Consider the following 23,134-nt stretch of genomic DNA (forward strand, 5'->3'; position numbering starts at 1 on the left):
TTGTAGGCACAGCGAAGGACCTGGCACCTGATCTTGCTAAAGCTCACACAGTTGGCCTCAGTGCATCGATCCAACCTGTCCAGACCCCACTGCAGGGCTTTCTTACTCTTAGGCAGTTTGACACACCCTTCCAGCTTGTTGTCATCTGCAAACTTACTGAGGGTGCATTCATTCCCCTCATTTGCCTGGAGAGCTCCAGGCCACACAGCCTCTGCAATGAAGCCCTGACTCTGGCAAGGCCCGCGTGTGGTGGAGCTCTGTACGGCATTGGTGGTGATTGAGGTTAAACACCATATGTCCATCACTAGCACCTTGGGGAGAAAAAGTGCTAGATGAAGTTCAGTACATGTCTTTGGGTGATTTCAGATCATTTTTAATGTGTCTTATGAAAGTGAACTGCCTTCTAAAATATGCGTTTGTAAGTTTCACACCTTTGTGCCTGTGTGTGTGCATATGTGCCTTCTGTTATTTATAGACTTTACAGATGGGAAAGCCCCATTAGGCCATCCCATGCTCCCTGTCAGCGCTATGTTGTTCTCCAGCAAGCATTTATTATGGCCTTGTTTAGACTAGCTTCACATGCTTCAAACAATGAGCTTTCTGCCACTACCCAAGGGAGAGCAGTCAGCAAGTTAGTACTGCTTGCTCTTCTCTTGGCTTTCTTCTCCACTGAGCTCAGGGACTGTGCAAGCTGACAGTGCAGCCCCTGCATTCCCCCAGGCTACCTGGCCAAGCATCCTCCTCCCCACACTGACTTCCCCCTTCTGACTCTCACTTCTCTGAACAGTCCTCCAGCTTGACCACAGCTTTCTGCTAATCCCTTGCCTGGAATACAAAAGCGATATTGCAGGTGTGGTCATACAAGGAAAGAATTACTTCCTCTGCTCATATGTTCACTGCCTCTTTAAATAGAAACCGAAATTGCAAAGGGAGTTGTGCTGTCATAGCACACAATAGATCCACATCTCATTTACTGCCAACTATCTCCACATAGTCCCTTGATGTTCCTGTTTTCTGTACTTCCACAGCCTATTGAACATGCTTCCGATTATTTCTGCCCCTGTCATTAGCTGGGTTTTTCTAACATAGTGCGGGTTATAACTTTAAAATTTTAAAACTAAACATCAAGCTGCCTTTAATTGTCTTATTTATTGCCTGTAACAAGCAGTGAGCTGGGAAGCAAATGAGTCCTCCACAGGTAAAACAAGAGATAAGAGTGCATAAATGTGAGTGCAGGCCTGAGAGAGTAGTTTCTTCTTTATCACATTTGAGATTTCCCATCAGTAGACAAGTATGAGAGATTCAATTTAAAAAGTCATTCTGAGTGTCAAACTGTAGAAGTTTGTATTTGTAGAAAGGGGATAGAAAAGAGTGGCAGGAAAACTAAGCACTTCTCCATCAAATTAAAATACAATTACCGAGTCTGCACTGAATAACACATTGCTTTTCACGATGCACATTGCATATGTTAGCACAGGAAAACATAAACATAAGAAAAACATAAAGAAATCATTTTCTTTGTCTGTTTCACAATGAATTACACAGATCTGCCCTGCTCGGTAGTAATATTTATAAAGGAAAATAACACGAAGTCAAAGCTGGCAAATTGAGAATACAGGGAAATCAAGACAAAAGCTAGACCAGTAACCACAAATGGAAGAGATCATCTCGTCAATCGAGAAGAAACACGAGCAATATGAATAACATTTTTTCCCCTAAATGCTGGATGCCAATGGCCCCATTGTGCTTTAATTCTCTACACTTACACATGCCCTGCTCCACAAGCTTCCAGCATACTTTCACTTCATTTCAAAGTGCAGTCTCTCTCTGAAATGGCACCGTAAACACTTCATTGTGGGGTCAGCAGTATGAGAAGCAAACCCAGCTCTTTCTCATTCACACAGCACCCAGGAGAAGGGCTGATGTCTGGGGAAGGGCTCACGGGTGAAGGAGAAACTGGCTGAGGATCTGTCTGCTTTGCCCACCCGCTGCAGTCACTACAGCTAGCGGCTGTGCTTCTGTGCCACTGACCTCCAGCTGCTGAGCTGTCCCTCAATGTGAGGTTATCATCTATGGAGCTCTGCTGGGAAAGCAGTGGTTTCAGCATTCACTAATCCACTTTCATGCAAAATCTACCAGGTGAGCTTAGTTGGCTTGAATAGAATTAGCCTTGCTGTTGTTGCCTAAAGTAGCTTAGGAGACGTTTATATCATTTCTCTAGCCAGAAAGAGCTAGTTGAGAGCTGTCAGAGTACAGTAGCCTTTTCCACAGGCATGGAGACATCCAGAAATCATCACCCTGCCGTCTTAGTTTTCGACATGTCAGACTGCAGCATCCTGCTGGATGAACCTCCTCTACTTGTCTCTGCACTCCTATAACATCACTGTCCCCGTACCTCCTGTGAATATTCCGGACTTCAGTGATGGCAACAGATTTGGAGAAGAATCAGGAAACTAAATCTAAGAGAAAGGACATGTGGACCATGGACACCTACTTGACAGAGCTAAGCTGTCAAGGACCAATACTTCCCATCACAGCAATACTACTCACAAGTCTCCCCAGCTGTTAGATAGTTTGTGTCCCGACGGTTCTCCAAGACAAACAGCTATTCTGAGTGGAGAAAGTCAGAAAAGAAATCACAGTGTGGATGAAATGGCAGCTATTAGTAGAGTAAAAAGGTCAGAGAAAGCCCTTCTGTGATGGTACGATTCTGTTTTTTTGATAAAGTTGTCTGCAAGGCAAACAGGCTGATATTGGTCCTTGTCCTTCCACTCAAACATTTGCTCCTATGAAGTCAGTTTAAACACGTGCTTGCAGACCTCACTGAATGAAGTCCTGACTCTGAAAGTACTTTGGGTGCAACTCACTGCATGACTTAAACCACATTCCCAGGCACTGCAGAGTCAGGGTCTGTGGTGGACTTGGGCTTGTGCTGAAGTTCTATGCACAGCACTGTGTCCAGAAAATAATAGTATTACATGTCATAGTGTTTTATAATGAGAAATTGTGTAAGATGATGCAAAAATCAAAGATGAGGAAGGAACTGAAAAGCTCACCTCTCTAATGAGGAGCAATGTTGCTGGTATTAAGGTAGATGCTTCCACCTAGTGACTTATAGAAGTAGCTTGTAGATTTTTTGCTGTAGGAGGCTGGACGGCAGCTGCAGCAGAAAATAAAAGTATAGAAAATGCCATTAATCGTCTGTAGCCAAGAAGAGATGCAAAAACCTGCTTTACAAAAAGGTTCTGACACCAGCAACACTCAGAGCATCCTTCCTGCAGATGACACTAGCCCAGCACATGCACTGTATTACCTCTGGACAGATGGACACCCCACTACTCCTGGCTGCACCACTCATCTTCCTGCCCCCTCCAAGCCGACATATGGCAGAGCAGGAAGGATGCCCCCGGTGTGAGGGGGTGTTGCTGATAGCCTAGCAGTAGTGTGGTTGTGACAGTTATGACTCCATCAAAGGTATTGCCAAGCTTTTCTTCCAGCTCTGAAACATGAGAGCTGCAGTTTCTTGTATCCCTCAGCTGTGCAAGTGCATGTGTCCTCGGTCTGCTTGCTCTTGTATTAGCAGCAGCTTCAGAGCCCCTTGCTGATATCTTTCTCCTCTGCACCTTCAGATTCCTGAGGCTTCATATGCACCTGCACATGCAAAAGTTACTGTCTTGAGCCCTTTCAGCAACAGAAGAACTCCAAAGAAAAGAACCATTTGGCTTTAAGCTCCAGGACTTCAGACTTCTACAACAGTTGTTCAGTTTGGAATGTCCAAAGACTCTATAGAGTAAATAAGTCGGAGTCTGCTGAATGGGAACATGTCTAAAACCAATCCCTTTCACATCAAGGTGCATCTTGAATCTTGTCCCTCCCTGGGACATCCAGAGTTAGCAGGAGGTGTCTGCTCATCCAGAACTCACAGTCTGAGAAGCTCTCAAGAGTGTTGGCTGCTGCTTACATCCTGCCTCCCAAAAAGTGTTACACTGATGTATTTTTGAGCATGGATAGAGGATCAGATCTCTTGATGCCATTGTTTTTGAGGCTGATGCTAAGGATAAACAAGTTCTGATTAAATTGACTGATGTAAAAAGTCTGAAATCATAGCAAGTGAAAGCTGTTCCCAGCAGTGCTTAAGGATGTGCTATCAGTTTGCACCAGAAACATGGGCACAGGCATTTTATTATATATATATATATCACAGTTATAGCATAAGTGAACACTAGTGCTCAAGAGAGAAACAGGGAGGAAGATTTTGGGACAAATAGTGGATCTTTTCACTTCACCATTTTGAAGTTAGGGCTCCTGATTCACACAATTTCTCCCCTGTATTCCTGATTTCTATTGAATCTCTCCCCCTGTTTCCCAGTGGCAAAGAGAACAGCTGAAAACTGCTCAAAATAAAAATAATAATAAAATAAAAATAAAAATAAAAATAAAAATAAAAATAAAAATAAAAATAAAAATAAAAATAAAAATAAAAATAAAAATAAAAATAAAAATAAAAATAAAAATAAAAAAATTAAAGCACAAAGTTAGAAAGAAATATGGCAAGTTTTAAAAAGAAAACAGATTTACTTGTTTTGTAGGCAATGTGATATAGCTTCAGGTCTCGCAAACCTCTGCAACAAAGATAGTTCCCTTGTGAGAAGGTCCGGTACACTCCTGTCATTTTAATGTATTCCTATTGTCTTGTCCTGTGGCTGTAGTAATCATCATGTTTATATTCTTGTTTGTATGTTCTCTCTCATTAATTCTTTACTGATCTGACACGTATGCTAACTTCTGATTTGTTAACTAACTCTGGTAGCTCAGTCACTGCTTTAGATCTAGTGGAAGATGGAAATAAGGGAAAACACCTGACAGCTGGCAACTCCTAACTATTTCATGGAAATGGGTTGTTAATCTCAAGAAGTAAAATAAAGCAAAGCAAAGCAAACCCCAACCAAATAAGTACATACTGCCATCAAGCACAGGCAACTTAGCACAAGTGTACATCATTCAGATTCTTATCATTAATTTCTAATACAGCTGGGAGACAGAGGAAAACCTTCTTCTCTCAACCACGTAGGTGAGCAAGGGCTTTGGTCATCTCTTCTCCAATAGCTTTAAAAGACCCCACGTCTATAACCACAACCCTCTCAACTACCCAGCAGCTGTGAAGCCAGCTGGGGCCATGCCAACCGACTCCATCACCAGCAGGTTGTGCCATTCGAGTGACCCCCGAGGAAGCCGTGAAGCATTTCCCCAAAGTCCTCATTCTCCTGGATTTACACTGTGCTATAATTTTAGCTATGCTCAATGAAACCTCCGTTATTAAAGTAAAATGTTTTAGTTGATACTATGTGGGTATGCACACATGTGCTGTTGCAATTTTTAACACAAATCTCTAAAAACAATATTTAATTTATTGAAGTGCAGAAGCCCAGTTTTCCCATCTCTGACTCTGACAGTTTCTCTCTCGTTTGAATGATATTTATAAAGGAGTTGGTTTGATCTGATATAACCTCAGTGAATTTACCGCTGCTTCTACCCCACTGTGACTGAAACTGACAAGAACCAGAAGAATCCGCAGTTTTATTTTGGGCTTTATAGGTTTTCCCTCACTCCCTTTTCTCATGCCTGGATGGGGTCAGTGGCTGAATGAGCCCCTCGCATTCTGCACTGATGGGTAGCTGCGAGGCTGCACGGTGAGATGAATTGTTCCTTTGATCAAAGATTCAATCCATGCCAAACTCATAGTTTTCTTGTCAGGGAAAAAAGAAATGCAGAACAACAGAAGTTTTTTGTTTACAAAAGAAACATCATCTTTCGCTGTGTGTAACTAATAGCTGAGTGTTCGCACATGCCATATGCAGCACATAATCGCTAGCCTCGCTACACTAAATACAATGCTGTATCTTCCAAGAGTTTATGGGGGTTTGAAGAGGGATGAGCACTTCCTCCTTGTTGAGACAAACATGTGTTTCTGTTCCTGCTCGGATTTTCTCCCTAGCTTTACATATGGAAGCAAAAGGACTGTCCAAGAGCTCTGAATGGCTCAGAGGAAAGATAAATGGGATTTAGATCTCACCCCCCTGCAGAGGAAAGCCATTCAGGCGCCCACCTGATAACTAAAGTTGTTATTTTAAGGTAAGCACTTGGTAGTTACAACCAAATGTAAAACTGCTTCTAACGGTTTTGCTTTTGGTTTTCTCACAAGTACTTTTACCTGCTTAATACTTACTTGCCGATTGCAATCAAACTCAGTCCTATCACATGGAGAATTGCAACAGTACCAAATAAAATAAAACAACACCCCACTAATGGGAAGCTTATGGCATACGAGTTTCTTTTTATCAAGTGCTCCAAATTCAGCTTCACTGAAGTGCACGAATGAAACTGCAAGAAGCTGCACTCCCAGTAATTCATACTCAATCCAAATACAAGCTCTTTTTCAGAAAGCATCCACATTTATTAGCAGTCGCCAGATGGGATCCCACTGTAACCTCAGGGAAGAAAACTAATGGCTTTCCCATCGAGTCATATTTGGACGCGATCCAGTCACTGTTAACGTATCCCAATTCATTAGTAGCCACTGAATCCCAACCCTGTCTAACGCAAAGAGATACTTGGGAAAGATCATTTTGGAAATTATTTAATTTCCTTCCACAGCAAATTCGCATTATGTCTGAAAGCAAATGAAAGCCGTGGGTCCTCTGTTCCTCATGAAACCACCTCAGAGGAGCTCTGGGCAGAGAGGAGGCTGCGTTCGTTGGTTACTCTTTGCGTTAATGACTCCTCTGACAGAAACTAGATCCTGAAACGTAAAGATTGGAAATGAAAGGGGACAGAATCTAAAAACTTTTTGTCTCGAATATATGTCAGAATTAGATTTACGTGTCGAAAGTCTGTGCCAGAACTCTTTTGTACATTTTATTTTCATTTCTCCTTTAACAGAAGAGGGTCCCGTTGGGCTGTTGGGGGTTTAAAAGCTTGAATCATTGTTTCCGGGCAAACCAAGAGCAGCATCTCCATTTGTTGAGATGCACCAGCTTAGGTACAATATCAGTGTAATTAATTTGTATTGATTTTTGCAAACCACATCTAAAAATACCCTATTTTTTCAAACACGAATGCATTTCCCCAAGTGAAGCGGCTTTTCTTACAACTTAAGAAATGTTTTTCAGTTTCATATGTTCACTTTACATATGAGTCCATTGATGAGTTCAACTGAATCCTTGTGCATTTGTCTGACAAATGACTGCTTAAATAAAATTCCTTCTCCATGTTGTTATTAAGTACTTTTAGAACGTACCCTGCTATGATGCTAACTTGCCTACATCTTACACCTGAAACCAGTAACACACCTCTGTTTTCCCTCAGCTTCCCCAATAGCTGCAGGAAGAGGAGCATTTGTTGCAGCAGTGTTTGTTGGTGTGAGAACAAAAATCGATTTGTATGCTCTCCTAAAAACAAATGCACTTTGTGTGTGTGTGTGTGAACATATTCAAAACACCTTTCTGCAGTTCAAAAACTGTTTCCAGCCCACCACACACCGTTATCCTTTTTGGTGTTTCTCGACTCAATTATAGAATTGTTTTGAAATCCAATTAATTTTTAAGCGTGGAAAGCTGCTGTTTTTAATTACTGCACGTCGTTACGTTTGGGCAATGCAAACAACAGAGGCATTTTCCCTTGTCTCTGCACAACCTCACTGCTGGGCTCCCTGACACAGTGCCCCGGCTGGGACCTCCACGTGGAGATGCAAAGCCCAAAGAAAGCAGCACATAGAAAACAACGCTCTTTCTCTGAGTTCTCCTATTTTGCATCAAGCATCTCGGTTGGTTGATAAGGGGCTTTATGAGAATCTTCCTTGGAAAATTAAAAACGAACAACAACAAAAAAACAACAACACAAAAATCAAGAAGAAATTGGTTTCTTTGTGCCCTTCTCTGGAAAAAATAAACTAATAATAATAATAATGGGGAAAAAAATGGGAAAAACAATAGACTGGGGAAGCATTCACATCAGGGGGGAATTGCAGCGTATTTTTCAAAGATGATAAGAGACTTTTTTGTTAACAACGTTAAAGCAATTTGTATATTTAAGTGATACCCTTTATTGGCACCAAATACCCGATGACGGTTCCAGCAGGACTGAGGTTGGGACGTTCCATCGCCACTCCTTACAACGACGCCTGAGCCGGGAGCGCTCCGAGGCGGCCCCGCTCCCTCCTCCCGCAGCGAGGGGCTGACCCCCCGCCCGGCACCCACTGCCCGCTACCCGAACTGTCCCTCTGCCGGACGGCAGCTGCCACTGCAGGGAAAGAAGCATCACAGCCCGAAGTGATCGGGATGGAGATGGCGGGATAGCTAAGGAAAAAGAAGTACTAAGTATTAGACGCTTGAAGGCTTAGCAGTTAGTATTCGCTTTAAATAGCAAGCAAAATTATAAATAAATAAATAAATAAATAAATACACTAAATAAATTCAAAGTTATTTTCTTTCCAACACGGTAAGCGCTGATGCTGGGATGAGCAGCACAGGGAACCTGCACACAGACTACAGTTTGGCGGCAGTTGCTCTACGATGAGCTTGTCTGATCATCCCACTTTTCACAAGAGTTTGCTCAGCCCCCAACTTTAAGAGACAGAAAAGAACCAAAAAAGAAAATACCTCAGGGCACTGGGCTGGTGCTTGGGCAGCCAGCACTCAGCTCCACCACCATGAAGTTCCCCCACCACCCAGCTCCACCACCACCATACCCAGCTCCATGACCTCTGCACAGCTCTATCACCTCCACAATGCGGCTCCATCACCTGCTGTCCATATAACCTGGCACAACGCAGCCTCTGGCTTGGTCCTTCCTTCCAGCGCTACCTTTGGTGGCGGCACAAGAAGCTTAGGAAAAGGAATGTATTGGGGTTAGCCTTCCCCTCCAATCCCCCCATTCAATATCTACATAGACAAATTAATTTTGTATTTGGGGTAGGGGTGTCCAGTAGCAGAAATAGTGATCATGATCCACAACTGAGTCTCTCTGAGTGAGTAGCAATTGATGCACAGCCCTCCCTCTAATCCGTCATGGAAATGTTCTGTATCCAACTGTGAAGCAGATTGTGACTCTGATCCACTCCGCACTGAATTCTGTCTCATTCTGCAGAAGCAACACCAACAAAAATTAGCTGTAAGACACCAGGCAGGAAGCACAGTCAATAGATCTAAACATTTCTTGCATTGTACATATGGTATGATTTTTGGGTGGTCCTGTGTGGAGCCAGGAGTTGGACTCAATGATCCTAACGGGTCCCTTCCAACTATGATTCTACAAATGTGTATGTTTACCAACAAAGCTAAATTTACAGGATATTTGCTATTAAACAAACGCAAAGACTCCAGGTAAGAAACCGTAGCATGGAATATCTGTTGCAAATATACATTGTGAATGGGTCAGCTATCGACAGAGATGCATTATACTTGTTTCAAGCAACAGCCACAGGTGTGCAGCAGAAGGGTCAGTTTCCCACAGTTGGGTGAACGGTACTGGAACAACAAATGTGCCTTTGCTTTCTGAAATACCGTCCACAAACCACATTTCTGGTAAAGGGGATAAGTTGCAACAAACAAACAACAAACGGATGTTATCAAACCTACCTCCAGACTTTAGAAGCCTTGCAAGAAAATTCAAGTGCAAACAGAGAAAAGATGCAAAGTGATGTTTTTTTTGCAGATCAAAATATAGTTCATAACCTTCCCAGCCTCCTGAGCAAGACTGAAGTCAGAGGAAAACAAGCCAGTCATTGAGTCCTGATACAACCCTCAGCCTCCGTGCACCCTTGTGCACTCTTCTAACATTTCTGACCTTTAATATCAATACGTGGGCACCAGAACTGGAGATCTGTGAGAGAGACATTGAAGTGATTGGGAAGTACTTGGGAAGAAGGAAGGAGTACGGTGCAAAAGTCATTCCCTTCCATTCTGCCTTCTCATTCCCTTTGAATACTGCAGCTGTTGACAAGTGAAAGTTGGAATCAGATTGTTGAAAGAGCACAAGGAGGAAAGCAGATGGTGGGAAGGAGGGGGTTGTCACAACTGCACACTGTTTATGAAATGGAAGAACGCTGTACATTCTCTCTCTGACTTTTAGCTCCAGAGGTAAAAAAAATAAAAAAAAAAAAAAAGTAAAATAAAAAGGAAAAAGGAAAATCCCAGTAACTATTTCCCCCAGAGCAGTAAATAATGAATTGGGTAGTGCAGCTGGAGAAGGGAGGTAGAAAAGTTGAAAAGAAGAGCAGACATGCCGCTTCCTGCAGCAGCGAGCTATCAGATGGCTCAGTCCTCCCCTGGAAACTCACCCTGAGATAAGTTCAAATTGATGGCAAAAACCTGGCCAGGAGAGAGCAATCCATGGTTGTTGTTCCAGGCTCTCACCAACCCCACAGCTGCCACAGCTCCGTTGGGACCACCTAGAGGAGCAGATTGCTTTGCATCCCTCAGATTTCTGCCACTCTAGGGCTGCTGCTGTCAATACCAGGTAAGTTCATGCGACAGCTCCAATGCAAATCAGACACCCGGTTTCCATCAAATTTAGTAGAACCCATGTGAGTCTTAAAGCTGCGGGAGTATAAGTTAGAATAGTAAAAACAGATATACAGTACAAGGATTTTGTATAGAAAGAGAACTACTTTTCTTTGAAAACAAACTACCACCCCGTTCCCAGTCTTGTATTGCCTCCTACTGACAATGGGTTCTGTACAGTACGACTGTAGACTGTCCCAGATGGAAAAGAAATTCAGAATACTTTAGCTAGATTATCTCCCCAACCCATCTGACTACACAGAAAAGAAGTCCTACCTCGTCACAACCTCCTTTCAGGCAGCTGTTGAGAACAATAAGGTCTCCTCTGATTCTTCTCCAGACTGAATAACCCCAGCTCCCTCAGTCGCTCCCCATAAGGCTTGTGCTCCAGACCCCCCACAGCCCCACTGCCCTCCTCTGGACGCACTCCAGCACCTCAATGTCTTTCTTGTAATGAAGGGCCAAGTTGTATGTCTGCTGTGCTTTCAGATTCCTGCCACATGCCCACAAGTGAGCCTTCAGCCCAGATTATGGATCCCACCCAGCCCGGCTCTCCAAATGCATCTGGTGCACAGGGAGGTCTGTTGCAACACTGAGCTGTGCTGTCAGTATACAGAAGTACACAGGCAGTAGGTTTATTCCCGTCTTGCCAGCTCCCACTGTTAAAAAAATCAAACTGGATGTCCTAAAATATCTGGAGCTTAAGTGAGCCTATATGACTTTATCCTCAGCACCATGAAGGAAACACCTCACATAAGCAGCACCATTTCAGCTGGTAGGAAGCAAATGCTAAATAAAGGATGATGATGGGTCCTGCTGTCTCCAATGTGAAACTCAAATCCCCAATCCGGTCACAAAAGTAGTAGACTAATACATTTCTGCAGCAAAATTCAGAGCTGGATCATAAAAGCAGAAATGTAGGAAGTATTCAGCTGCTCAGACCATTTTCTCTTAGAGAGGAAAAGAGCAGAGGAACAACTCCAGAGAGAGGAGAGTATAAGGCAGGTACAGCAGAGGCAGGCTTAAGATGAAAGAGTATGGTTGTGCACATAGAAAAGCAAAATAAAGCAGCTCGGCCATGAACAAAGTCATATGTTTAATAGAAGTACTTTGTCCACTCTGGAAAAGCAGCTGATGAAGCCACATAAATGGCACTTCAACAGGCAACACCCTGCAGGACTGGTGCTGTTCTCACTTCTAACCTTGAAATGAGAGACTTTTTAAAATCAGAAGTCTTCTGGGTAACTGATTCTTTGATCTCTCACCACATTATTGCCAAGTAACACACATCCTGCTGTAGCCAGCCATGTACAAACAGCATCCACTGCACAATCTTGTGCTATGGTCTCCTAAGCCCACACTGTAAGGCATGATAAAGCAGTGTCATTTTAAGAGAGATACAAAGCTATGGGCAATACACACAGAAAAGTAAATTCACATTTAAAAGGAACTTGGAAAACATCTTAAATGCAACTTTCCCCTCAATGTGTACATCTGTGTAAGCTCAGGTTAACAAAAGGACCAAACATAGTTTTGAAGAACCACTACACTGTTCCTACAATGTCAGGTGAACGAGGTAGCGAAAAACCTCAACAGCTTTCTCCTTGGTTGTGTTGACACCTTTAGAGCTGTACTCACAGAAAACCTCATAAAGTCAGGGTGTTGATTCTGGCGTGTAATCCCTTGAATTACACAATTCATTAGTTTTGTTTTCATTGATTACCAGATGAGCAGACAGTTGGTCCATTCAAAGGCACACTGTTTGTTAAGCCTGGCATACACCAACTTGCTATTGCTTTCATTGTTCACTGGCCAAGCAGTCTCTTCAAAGTCCCACATAACACAATAAATCATACACGGCGGTCAAGCACAAATATATATGTAGCTGGTATAGAATATTTATTTTGAAAAGTAAAATATCCACAATCTCACAAACTTTGAGTCTACCAGGCGAGGCCTTTGGCTACCTTTGGTTTTTTCTTTCCTTTTAAGCGCTCTGCCTTAAGCTTCTTCCTGTGCCTGGGATTCATCCATATCGGGTACTGTCCGTGTTGGTCTAGGAGAGTTTTTTTATTTCTTTTATTATCTACATCCATTTTGCTTTCACCTGAAAAAGAAAAGCATTTATAGTCAGTAAAACACACTAAAGGCTTTACAGAGGCTACCTTATTCAAGATTCACATACGTGATGAGATCTTTATAAACAGTGGTATTTGTACAGGAAGAGCAGAAGGCTTCATATGGTGAAAGCCATTTCCAAACCAATCCAACTGTGACCCAGGAACTTCAACGGCTGACAGTAAATATGAAGAAACTCTCCTAAAGGCCCATGGCTGGGCAAAGCACCTCATTCTTCAGTCTGCCTTATGTTCTAATATTGCATCTAAAAGTACCATGTGGTCTCCACCATAAGCCGCAAGCTTACATGAAACCAGTGGCTTACTACAACATAAGTATAGTTAAACACTTTATGGCATAACATTTAAGATCCAAGAAAGTTCTACAAAATTAAACTGAGTGATGCAGACAGATGAGGTGGTGGCCATCTTGGTGAGACAACCAGGCTACAAGGAAAACATCTTGGTAAGTACAGATTTGAACAGCTGGGTATGAATACATGGAGCCTGCAGAAAATCAGCACAGGGGGCACAGGGGGCTACTGTCTGCAAAGGGTGGTCCCAGTTCCAAAGACTTCTCAAGACATCAAAGAAACACAAGGTCTTCCTAACAGCATGGTTTTCCAAGTGTCATACATAGCTGCTCTGTCCCAAACCACAGATCCAAATGTCGTGAGCAACAGCAAGAACATGGAGGGGAGAAACAGGCAATGAGAATTGCTACTGCTCATACTGCTGAGCAGTGAGAGCTAAAGCATCACTTTCATTTTTTCCTGTAGTTACAACAGGTAAAAGAAAGGATCCGTAGTACCAAGCAGTACACCACAGGTAACGCCTCGCAAACATCTACTGCATGTCAGTCACTAAATAAACCAGCCATTTGATATCCAAACTTTCCAAATAAAGTAACAACCACACCAAAAAAAAGTACAAAATAGTTTGTTTTCAATCTGCGTTCTTTGCTATCCAACAAGTAATTCCTAATTTTACACATAACTAGGCTAAGAAGTTCTCGAACGCTCTCTCTGAATATGATTTTTTTTTCCTTTTACATAGCTTCTATTTCCAACTTTAAGATAGTTTATAGGCTCTACTATTGAAACGCATAACCCTTCCCCATCTGTCCTAAGCCCTGAAAGCCGACAGAACCGCCTGTGTGGCCGTGGAGCCGCCGTGCAGCCGGCACTCCCGCAGGAGGAAGGCGGGCAGGGGGCGGGTTTGTAGGCCGGCCGGAGCCCCGAGGGCGGGCCGTGGGCAACCGGGGGCCGGCGGCAGCTGGCAGGCCCGACTCACCCTGCTTCTCCAGGACCTCCTTGGCGGGCAGCACGGTCGCCACCTCCTTGACCTCCTCCATGACGACGTCCGCGTCGGTCCGCAGGATGCTCTTCAGCCTCTCCAGCTCCTTGGGCGCGTTCTTCTTCCTCTTCTCCGCCCGCATCTTCCTCCTCCATTTGCTCCTCAGGCTCTTGGCCATGTCCTGAGGGAGGAAAGAAGCGAGGAGCGGTGAGGCTCACACCGCGAGGACGCCGCTAAAGCCCCCAGACCCCCGACTCACCTCAGCCCCACACGAGCCCCACACGCTGCCTCTCTCTACGTCTGCGCAGGCGTGGAGGAGAGTTACGTGATGCGGAAGTCCCGGCTCCCCGCGGGCTTTACCGTAAGTCTCCGAGTGCGTTGGCAAGAAGAAAGCCACGGGCTCCAGGACAAGGAAAAGAGTCTGGATTTTATTCGGACTACTTGTATACATTTCTTAGTTTGTAAGTCAGAAAAGTCACCACACTCGCTCGAACAAGTTATAGCTGTACTTAGCAATGTTCTTAGCAAAGTTCCAGCGTGGAAAGCACCCGCTGTTCTTGTTGCTGGTAGGAAATAGGAAATGCAACCTCATCATCTCCCAGCTCACACAAGTGCTCAGTGTTAAGAGCAGAACCTCCATTCCACAGACAGCGTCCCATTTTACCAAACCAAGACTAGAAGGAATTTGAACTTAGTAAAACACTGCACAAAGCATTACTCCTGTCTGCCTTTACACTGCCAATCACAGAGGAAACATTTCCAGCAGCTACAGTGTTGCAGTCAGAGACCTTCTGAAAGCCTACTCTGGAGCAATCAGAAACTGGCAAACATTTTAATGGTGAATTACATCAAGCGCAAATTAAGTAAATAAAAAATGGAGTGGGATTGGACACACCATGTCAACTAAACACAAAACATATTCTAGAGAAGAACTTAGACTGAGAGCTTCCCCCTCACCTCAAAGGAGGGATGAGTCCTCATGTAGTGAAAGAGAATGAAAGATGCAGCCTCTAAAAGATGAGAGCGCAGAGCGTGTAGATCATCCAAGCCAACACCATTCAGGTACTTCAACCACATCCCCGTTTATTACTTTTTATTAAATGCCTCCAGTAAACGTAGCAGGTTGAGGAACAGATTGATGATGTCCAGGTAAAGATTGATTGCAGCCAGTATGTACTCTTCGGGGGATAGCTTGTGCATCAGCAAGTGAGTGTCATAAATAATAAATCCACAGAAGAGGAGCGCTCCGGCAGCAGCAAACACCAACTCCATTATTTCACTACGGAAAAACAGCTGGAGGCAAATGAGACACAAAAAGAAAAGTAAATTTCTTTTTTTTTTTTTTTATATATTAAATTTTCCATCAAGATATGCCGCACTTGAAACATGGATACATACTGTCCTTTTACTGTTATGCCCACACACAAATAAGAGCAGCAAGATGACATTTCAATGCCCTTATGTCATATAGCTCCCAGTCATACAGTCTTGTAAACTAAGTGAAAAGTGTCTTCTCATAAGAGAAAGCAAACTCTGTTCGCCAGAACAGTAACATCAAAAGACAAAAACAAATAATCCAATGAAGACTCAACTCTCCTTCCTCTTTCCTCAGAGAAGCAGTGCATCTCAACTGACATCGCTGCCAATCAGCTCAACAATCGCTCTCATATCAGCAAGATCTGAATTGGAAATGAATGGTTCACAAGGTATCTTACCATTAAGAAACATGAGAAGATTAAAATCCACAAGCAAGCAAAGAGTCTGAAAAAATAAAAGAAAATCTGTGAGCAATACGATACCTTTTGTTTTAAATCTTATTTAAAGTCTCTTCCAGTAATTAAAAGGAGCTTGTAAGTAAGAGGGGAATCAACTTTTTACATGGGTAGGTAGCGACAGGACAAGGGGGGGGGTGGATTTAAACTAAAAAAAGGGAGATTTAAACTAATGGGAAAGTTTTCACTGAGAGAGTGGTGAGGTTCTGGCACAGCTGCCCAGAGGAGCTGTGGTGCCCCATCCCTGGAGGTGCTCAAGGCCAGGCTGGATGGGGCCCTGGGCAGCCTGAGCTGGTGGGGAGCAGCCCTTCCACTTTGAGTGCCATTCTATGATTCTCCTCTCATAAAACCTCCTTACAATATATTTGGTAAGTAAATGTCCGTAATTCTTAGATGCCAACTGTTCATTGGTATTAGCAGTACCAGTCCGTTTCATAGAGCTCTCAAAGATTATCTCCTGAATTTACTGTTAAATTCAAAACAGCTCCACTCTGTCTTGGTGAAAAATACAGCTAAACTGGTTTTCTAATGTAAATATTATGGTTACGAGAATCATAATCATAGTAAGTGTGCTACACTAAAAAAAATAGTTCTTCAAGAGAACAGAGCTGAATAAAACTAATAAATTGATTAGCACCCTCACCATTCTCTTTCACAGGTTATCTCCTACTGACCTGTATTCTTTACTAAATCTGCAGACCTTGCTTTAACAAGGAAAAAAAAAACAAGCTTAATAATAAAAATCTCATTGATAAGATAACATACCCTGCTCCAAATTTGCTGAAGTCTCTCTTTGACTGCAAGGTATATGCAGTCAGTCCAAGAAATACAGCAGTTGTAAGAATGAAGGCTTGCAAGACGACGGACACATCATAGAAACTCACTATGAACCAAGAAAAGCAAAGTGGCATTTAGAGAACATTACCCTGTGCATTTGCTAAGTTACCTGTTATTGAGGAACCACTTACTATTTTTTTTTCCCCTATCTGTGATTGTTTACATTTCTGTGAGCAAAAAGTGTAAATTATGCCTGAACTTATCTTTGTGCTTCAAGACATGTGATACATGATTCACAGACCCTTGCACTAGTTATGGCTTTTATAGCATAGCTGTAGGTTCTTACATGGAGAGAACAGACCTTCTGTACTCACAAAAGAAAGGATAATAATTATCTTGTGCCTTGATGGATGAGATCTTAAGCAAAAGGGCTAGCTGGATTTTTCACTGTATTTAAACAAACAAATTACAAAACAGTCCTTGGAAAAAACTCCTAAGCGTTATGATAAGGGAGCAGGAGGGGAAAGGTAAGAAGTGGGTGGAGCCTTTTTCATAGTATCATAGTATCATAGTATCATAGTATTGTGCAAGTTGGAAGGGACCTTAGAGATCATCAAGTCCAACTCCCGGGATTCGAGCATCTGTGTAGCAGAGCGGCACTTCTACCCCTTGCGCTACAGGGGGGATTCGAACCCGGGCCCTCTGGTGTTGCAAGCGGCAATTCTTCCTGCCTTCCTTTTTTAATTACATTTCCACAAATTACGTTCTTTCTTTTTCCACTAGCAGATCAGCCCTGCTGAGAGATGCCTTACAGGAAAGAGCACTGCTAGCTGCTCCTAAAGAATGGATGGAAGTTTATTCAGTCACATACAGCTTCAATCCTGGGCCAGAGCCCAGTTTCCTCTTCTGATACCCAGGTTCTTACTAGATTCATCTCATCATCATTTGAAATTTTTTATCATTTTATTATCTCACTTAGGAATCTCACATGTCAATTAGCATAACACAATGTATTCCTTTTCCAGTTCATTTAAGGATTCAGAGAATAGGATGGCTATCATTTACCTGTAATGGCAACTGTAAATGCTTCCAGGACGGTCTACAAAAAGTAAAAACAAAACATTACAAGAGTAAAATTAAACACCACTGCCACTTGCATGGAGACTTCACACACAGTAAGATCTATTCCGCTACAAAATCCCAATACGTGTAACACTAGATCTCTTGATAATCTTTACATACCATAGAATCACAGGGTTGGGAAGGACCTACAAGATCATCTTCTAGCCCAAATATGGTAACATGCTTCATTTTCAACAAGAAAATGACAACTGTATTGTCCTTCTGTTATGGAAGTTGTTGTGATGTATAACAAGAATGAAATATAAACTGAAAATGACTGTGTGACAGCAATTATAAGAAAACTGCTATACAGGTTTTCTATTCAGAGCACACAGCATTCTTACCACAATCCTTACAATCCTTTCAAGGGGGCCAGAAGGCTTCTCAGAGCTGCTATTAGAAATAGCAGGGTTGCCACCTTTCTGTATTCTTTTCAATATTCAAAATACTTCCATTGTATGCTCTCAATATCTTATTAGACAGCTTAGTATCAAGTTCTTTCTCACTCATCAAGCTGACTTAAAATCAAATATATTACTTATGCCTGGACTAAAGACTAGCACGACTCCTGAATTCTCCTAAAAGGTAATTTCAATTTTAAGTTTCATTACAAGAATATAGGAGAAAGTATCTGTGGCATGAACCAAGAGATCAGAAACAGCAGCACATTTAACTCAGTTTATCACATGCGACTCTTAATCTTCTTGCACAACGTCATACTTCAACTGCCATGCCACAAACTGCCACACCACATTTCCTGAAGCTATTACAACACTCCCTCTTACAGCTGTAACCACTTAAAATGGTTTTTGTTTGTTTGTTTGTTTTAAATAATAAAATAATAATTAAAAAAAAAAAAAAGAATTACTTTCTGGAGAGAGTTCAGACCTCAGGAAGAACTCAGATCGGTTGTAACTAAATCCACCTACACATTTACACAAGAAATCTATCTTCCTGTTGTATGGCAGATAAAATTTAGGCAGCTTCTAAAGCATCAAATTCTGATGGTGCTGCTGTGATATCTTTTCAGCAGACTCATTTGCTACACAGTCCAAGATGTCCAGCAGCGACAGTTAGCCTACATCTAACATCTGCAGGCAGGAGACTGAAATTTGAGGATAGCTTTGTTTGACTCGCTCGTGTTGGCTAAGAATTCAGCATTAACACATATAGCTGGCTGTATCCAGTCCCCTGCAGTAGGATGCCCATTAAGAAAATAAGGACAGCATTCTTCTTTACTACTGAGCAGTTTCATAGAAACAGGCATCAACAGAACAATGAGAGCAGCAAGACAGATACAGATACATAAACACATAAATGCACATAGACAAAAATAAATCTCGTTCATCTGATTTCAAACTCTAACTCTCTTCCCAAAAAAAACATAGTAGCCTCCAATTCAGGCTTCTTCTACCTAAGAACAACCTCTGAATACAATCTCCAAAAAAATACCCCATATATCCATGAAGGTCTGAGTTGTATTTCAAGGAATACATTAAAAATAACATAGCTGCCACTCGCTTGATACAAGGAGTTCATTTGGAAGGAAGATATTCTGTGGATTATTAACAACTGAATTTATACCAATACTTACAAATCCAAAAAGCAGGTATAAGTTAACAGGATGCTGGTGTCTGTAGAGGGCCAGTGCAAAGCTTATAGCCAAACATCCAAACAAAGATATCAAAAGCAAGGCAGGCCTGTAAAACACCCATATGAAAAGGTTATCAAAATTAAAATACCCATTTGACTACAAAGCAGTTTATATAAAACCAACCTCTTAAGTGATCACCTGCACAGAGACTGCTCTGTAGATTCAAAGTACAGCGAATTTTAAAGTAAAACTGTTCTAAAACATTTCAACATAGAAAATCAGTTACAAATGGTACAACTACAAGTAAAGACAATTTTTCCATGCTGTGAACTGTCCAGGAACCCATCACTTATGTGAAAATCCATCTGAACTTGAGTGCTATTTTCAAAGCATACACGGTATTTTGTCACATCCAGAGGGAACTGTGCTGTGTTTGAATATTTTTTCCATAAGCACCTGAACACAACAAACACAGGCACGAACTGTGCCAAAGAAAATCAGTACTGCTCAGTAAATACTGCCAGAATTCAATCATTCAAGAAGCCATCCAAGCCAAGATTAGACTAAAAGCAAACACAATAGCACAATGGTTCTAAATGACCAGAACAATTATTAAAAAGCAGATGGAATTACAAAACTAGTTTTACAACATCTACTGCAAACAAGACAGATCATACAGAAACTCCTCTAGTGCTTGATCCCCCTTTTGTATTAGGGCTATGAAGTGAAAATAAATGCAAAGTTTGGAACTGCACTCGGGGGAAAGCTAAAACTGGACTCAGTGGTCTCCTCCATTCCCCATGTGCTCCTTTCCCCTTACTGTTCACTGCAGTTTGGTTTAGAGACTTATATCAAAGAAAAATGATTACCTAAAATGATTTCCTACTCACTTACAAAGTTTCTATTACAGAATCAAAACACAGTGAATGATTAGGAGGAGTACAGAAGTGTTTCAGAGCAACTATACAAGCTATACTTAACACAGCAATAAACAGTGCCAGCTCCTTATAGTGCTTACCTTTCATGAACAAATGCCTGTACTCCAGTGGAGTACAGAAAAACTGCAGATGTGGCTGTGGTCAAGAGAACCTGAATGGACAGAATGCTGTAGACTTTTCGTAGAAAAGCTAGAATAAAGAAAACAATAATTAAATCAACTTTCAGTTGCACTCCGAAAGCCCAGTACTAAATCAGATAGAAATTTTCTGTTTGAAATGAACCCTTGGAAACTCTTTATTCAGTGAAGAAGCACAGAACAAAATGGTAATAAGCCATTTTTCCTTAAGACACCGACAGAGTAGTCCAACAACTTTTTTTCTTGCATGCTGTTATATAAACAATGATGACAAAACAAACATGCAGGAGGAATTCACTTTGGACTGTTGCAGGAAGTGCATCCAACCTCACTAGGAGATTACTAAAAGTATTTATTCCTTATCACGTTATTAGTATCTAATGCACCTAAATGAAGAACGATAAGCTTGGAGGAGGTTGTATGAAGGCAGAAAGCTATGGGTTTTTATTTTTCAAGGCAATTTCTTTTCTTTTTTTTTCCTTTACTTTTTACAATACAATCTATTTCATTGACCTCTTGCTATGTTAGATATCATTTATCATCATTTGCAACTTGCACTGCACTGGGTGGATCTCTACAGATACAAGCTGCTGAAAGGAATTCCTCAAGTAAACTAACAGGCTTCATAACTCCTGAGAGAGTGGTTCAGGACTCTATGATAGGGTACGTCATACAGATATCCCTGTTATGAATGGAAGAAGATCAAATCCATTAGGTAAAAAAAAACTCTGCAAGGAAGAATAAGCTTCCAGCGACAAGCAGTCATTCTTTAGTAACAGTTTAAACAAGCCTAAGACCACACGCTAAGAGAAGCTGAGTTAAGTCTGGCAGCGCTACCCACCAGATGGAACAGTTAAAGATCTTTGTGAGGATGAGGGAGGGGACCCCACTTTGTTGCTTCAGAACAAGCCCAGGAGCAGCCTGCTGGCCAGCACAGCCTTCTCCCTACATTACAAAATGCATCATCAACTTTGCTAATGGTGACATTTCCTTCATATTTTTGCTTTCGTTTCCAATCGAAGCTGTGCTTTTATGGGAAGAGATCTCCTGTTTGTCAGGAATGGCTAATAAAAAACCCACAGCGTGCGGCTGTTTTTGCTTTAAGGTGTATCCAAAAACAGAATTCAGCCAGAATGAAGATACCTCCTGTGTGTTTCAGATGTGAGTGCTAGCAGCAAAGCAGTATTCCACAGCTGCTGATGTGACCTCACGGCATCCAAAGGCTTACACTAAGGGACAATATTCTGCTACCTCTCAAAAGACATTAAACCCGTCAAATCCCAATGGATAAACTACTGTCATCAGGGGCACCGATGTTAACATTTATACACGTAAAAGCGATCCATTTGAGCATCAAAAGGCCCAGCCTAGCAGGGGTTAACGTGAACGGGGGGTACCCAGGGGAGGAGGAGGAGGCAGCAGCGGGCACCCGGGGGCCCTCACTCACGCCGGCCCTACCCATGCGGATGTGGACGCTGGCCGAGGCCACGTTGCTGCCGTAGTTGAAGTCATCCTCGATAGAGCTCCGCGGGTACAGCTGTTCCGCCGCCATCGCCTCCTCTTCAGAGCACTCACTCCTCTTCCGGGCTCCGCAGCGCCCCGCAGGGCTCCCAGCCGAACGGCCGAGCGCCTCGATGGCGGCAGCCAACTGCCCGCGGCCGCTGTGGGGCGGCGCTGCAGCCATCGATCCCGGCAGCATCGCTCCGGCCCTTCCAGAACTGCCCGGTTCCACAGTACCTCACGGAGAGCCTTCGGGCTTTTAAAACCGCTTTTAAAAAAGCTTTTAAAAACTGGAACACTGCAGCCTCTGCTGTGCTCAGATCCTCAAGGGACACGTGAATAAGTTATACCGTTCTGTGATGAAACTACTTGGAGCAAAGTTCTGCTGAGCAGACCTCAGATAACTGAGTTGCAGATACAAAGAGTTATGAACGTTACTTTATATTCTGGGAAGAATTCATGGTTTTCATAACGTCCTTTTGCATTTTTAATTGCTGTTCAGTGGAATCTGCCAACTTTCATCCTGAATTTGGAGATTTATGCCTTGTTTGCATTGCTGAATAGCAACTGTTTTGAAATAATTATGCTGGCTGCTCCCTTGTGTCTGCCTTTGCTCTTTCAGCATTTTCTCAGTGCTGGATATTAGGATCATAGAATTACAGAATGGCTTGGGTTTAAAAGGACTGCAATGATCATCCGGTTTCAACCCTCCTGCTATGTGCAGGGTCTCCAACCACCAGACCAGGCTGCCCAGAGCCACATCCAGCCTGGCCTTGAATGCCTGCAGGGATGGGGCATCCACAACCTCCTTCAACAACCAATGCCAATGTATCACCACCCTCTGTGTGAAAAACTTCCTCCTAAAATCTAACCTAAACCTCCCCTGTCTCAGTTTAAACTCATTCCCCCTTGTCATACCACTATCCACCCTTGTAAATTAAGCAGTACTATGCTAAAGTCAGCTGAGAATCACTAAGGTGCTAAGATATTGTGGGATGTTTTCTTCAGTGAAAAAAATGAACTTTTGCTATCAAGACTATGATGAACTTCACTGGAGCAGCAATTCCCCCTTTTGATCTGAAAGGCTCTTTGTTCCCTGCTTCTGTGAATTAAAAGGGCTTTTCCTTCTGCATTTAGATAGCAAAGAATATTTGCCTTTCAGTGTCTTGAGTAACTACTACAGGCATCATGCTTTTGTAAGGCTGGAGAAAGGTGCCTCTTTATAATGAAGATGGAAATTGCTGTGTGCTAACTCTTAACAATAATTACTATTTGGAAGTCTCATGAAAATGACAGATGGTCTCAGTTCTGCACAAGAAACA

General features: G+C 42.5%; 2 protein-coding genes across 3 annotated transcripts; both read right to left on the minus strand.

Moving 5' to 3' along the window:
* Positions 1-8,984: 8,984 nt before the first annotated feature.
* TMBIM4 (transmembrane BAX inhibitor motif containing 4) lies at positions 8,985-22,029 on the minus strand. 2 transcript variants are annotated; one of them, XR_011906274.1, is made up of 8 exons: positions 21,771-22,029; positions 20,256-20,364; positions 19,238-19,343; positions 17,587-17,620; positions 16,510-16,627; positions 15,688-15,733; positions 14,930-15,265; positions 8,985-9,138 (listed from the first exon to the last, which is right to left on the minus strand). XR_011906274.1 is itself a non-coding variant. In XM_072361504.1 (7 exons), the coding sequence occupies exons 1-7, from the start codon at positions 22,009-22,011 to the stop codon at positions 15,059-15,061; spliced, it is 861 nt and encodes a 286-aa protein (XP_072217605.1). In that variant the 5' UTR covers positions 22,012-22,029; the 3' UTR covers positions 14,400-15,058. The 2 variants fall into 2 exon arrangements, 1 of the variants encoding a protein (XP_072217605.1); XM_072361504.1 differs by lacking the exon at positions 8,985-9,138 and having other exon boundaries at positions 14,400-15,265.
* On the minus strand, positions 12,436-14,388 carry LLPH (LLP homolog, long-term synaptic facilitation factor). The gene is made up of 3 exons (XM_072361505.1): positions 14,232-14,388; positions 13,970-14,153; positions 12,436-12,666 (listed from the first exon to the last, which is right to left on the minus strand). The coding sequence occupies exons 2-3, from the start codon at positions 14,148-14,150 to the stop codon at positions 12,503-12,505; spliced, it is 345 nt and encodes a 114-aa protein (XP_072217606.1). The 5' UTR covers positions 14,151-14,153; positions 14,232-14,388; the 3' UTR covers positions 12,436-12,502.
* Positions 22,030-23,134: the final 1,105 nt, after the last annotated feature.

Source organism: Excalfactoria chinensis, chromosome 1 (assembly GCF_039878825.1).
Source record: "Excalfactoria chinensis isolate bCotChi1 chromosome 1, bCotChi1.hap2, whole genome shotgun sequence".
NCBI lineage: Eukaryota > Metazoa > Chordata > Aves > Galliformes > Phasianidae > Excalfactoria > Excalfactoria chinensis.

Bases quoted from the DNA above. Each gene is read 5' to 3' on its own strand.
- TMBIM4 (XM_072361504.1), bottom strand. From the start codon at position 22,011: ATGCTGCCGGGATCGATGGCTGCAGCGCCGCCCCACAGCGGCCGCGGG. The intron at 17,621-19,237 runs GTAAGTATTGGT...TACTTTTTGTAG, and splicing joins TATACCTGCTTTTTGGATTT to ACCGTCCTGGAAGCATTTAC. The intron at 15,266-15,687 runs GTAAGATACCTT...ATTTGCCTCCAG, and splicing joins TCTTCTCATGTTTCTTAATG to CTGTTTTTCCGTAGTGAAAT.
- LLPH (XM_072361505.1), bottom strand. From the start codon at position 14,150: ATGGCCAAGAGCCTGAGGAGCAAATGGAGGAGGAAGATGCGGGCGGAG. The intron at 12,667-13,969 runs GTGAGTCGGGCC...TTTCTTTTTCAG, and splicing joins GGAGGTCCTGGAGAAGCAGG to GTGAAAGCAAAATGGATGTA.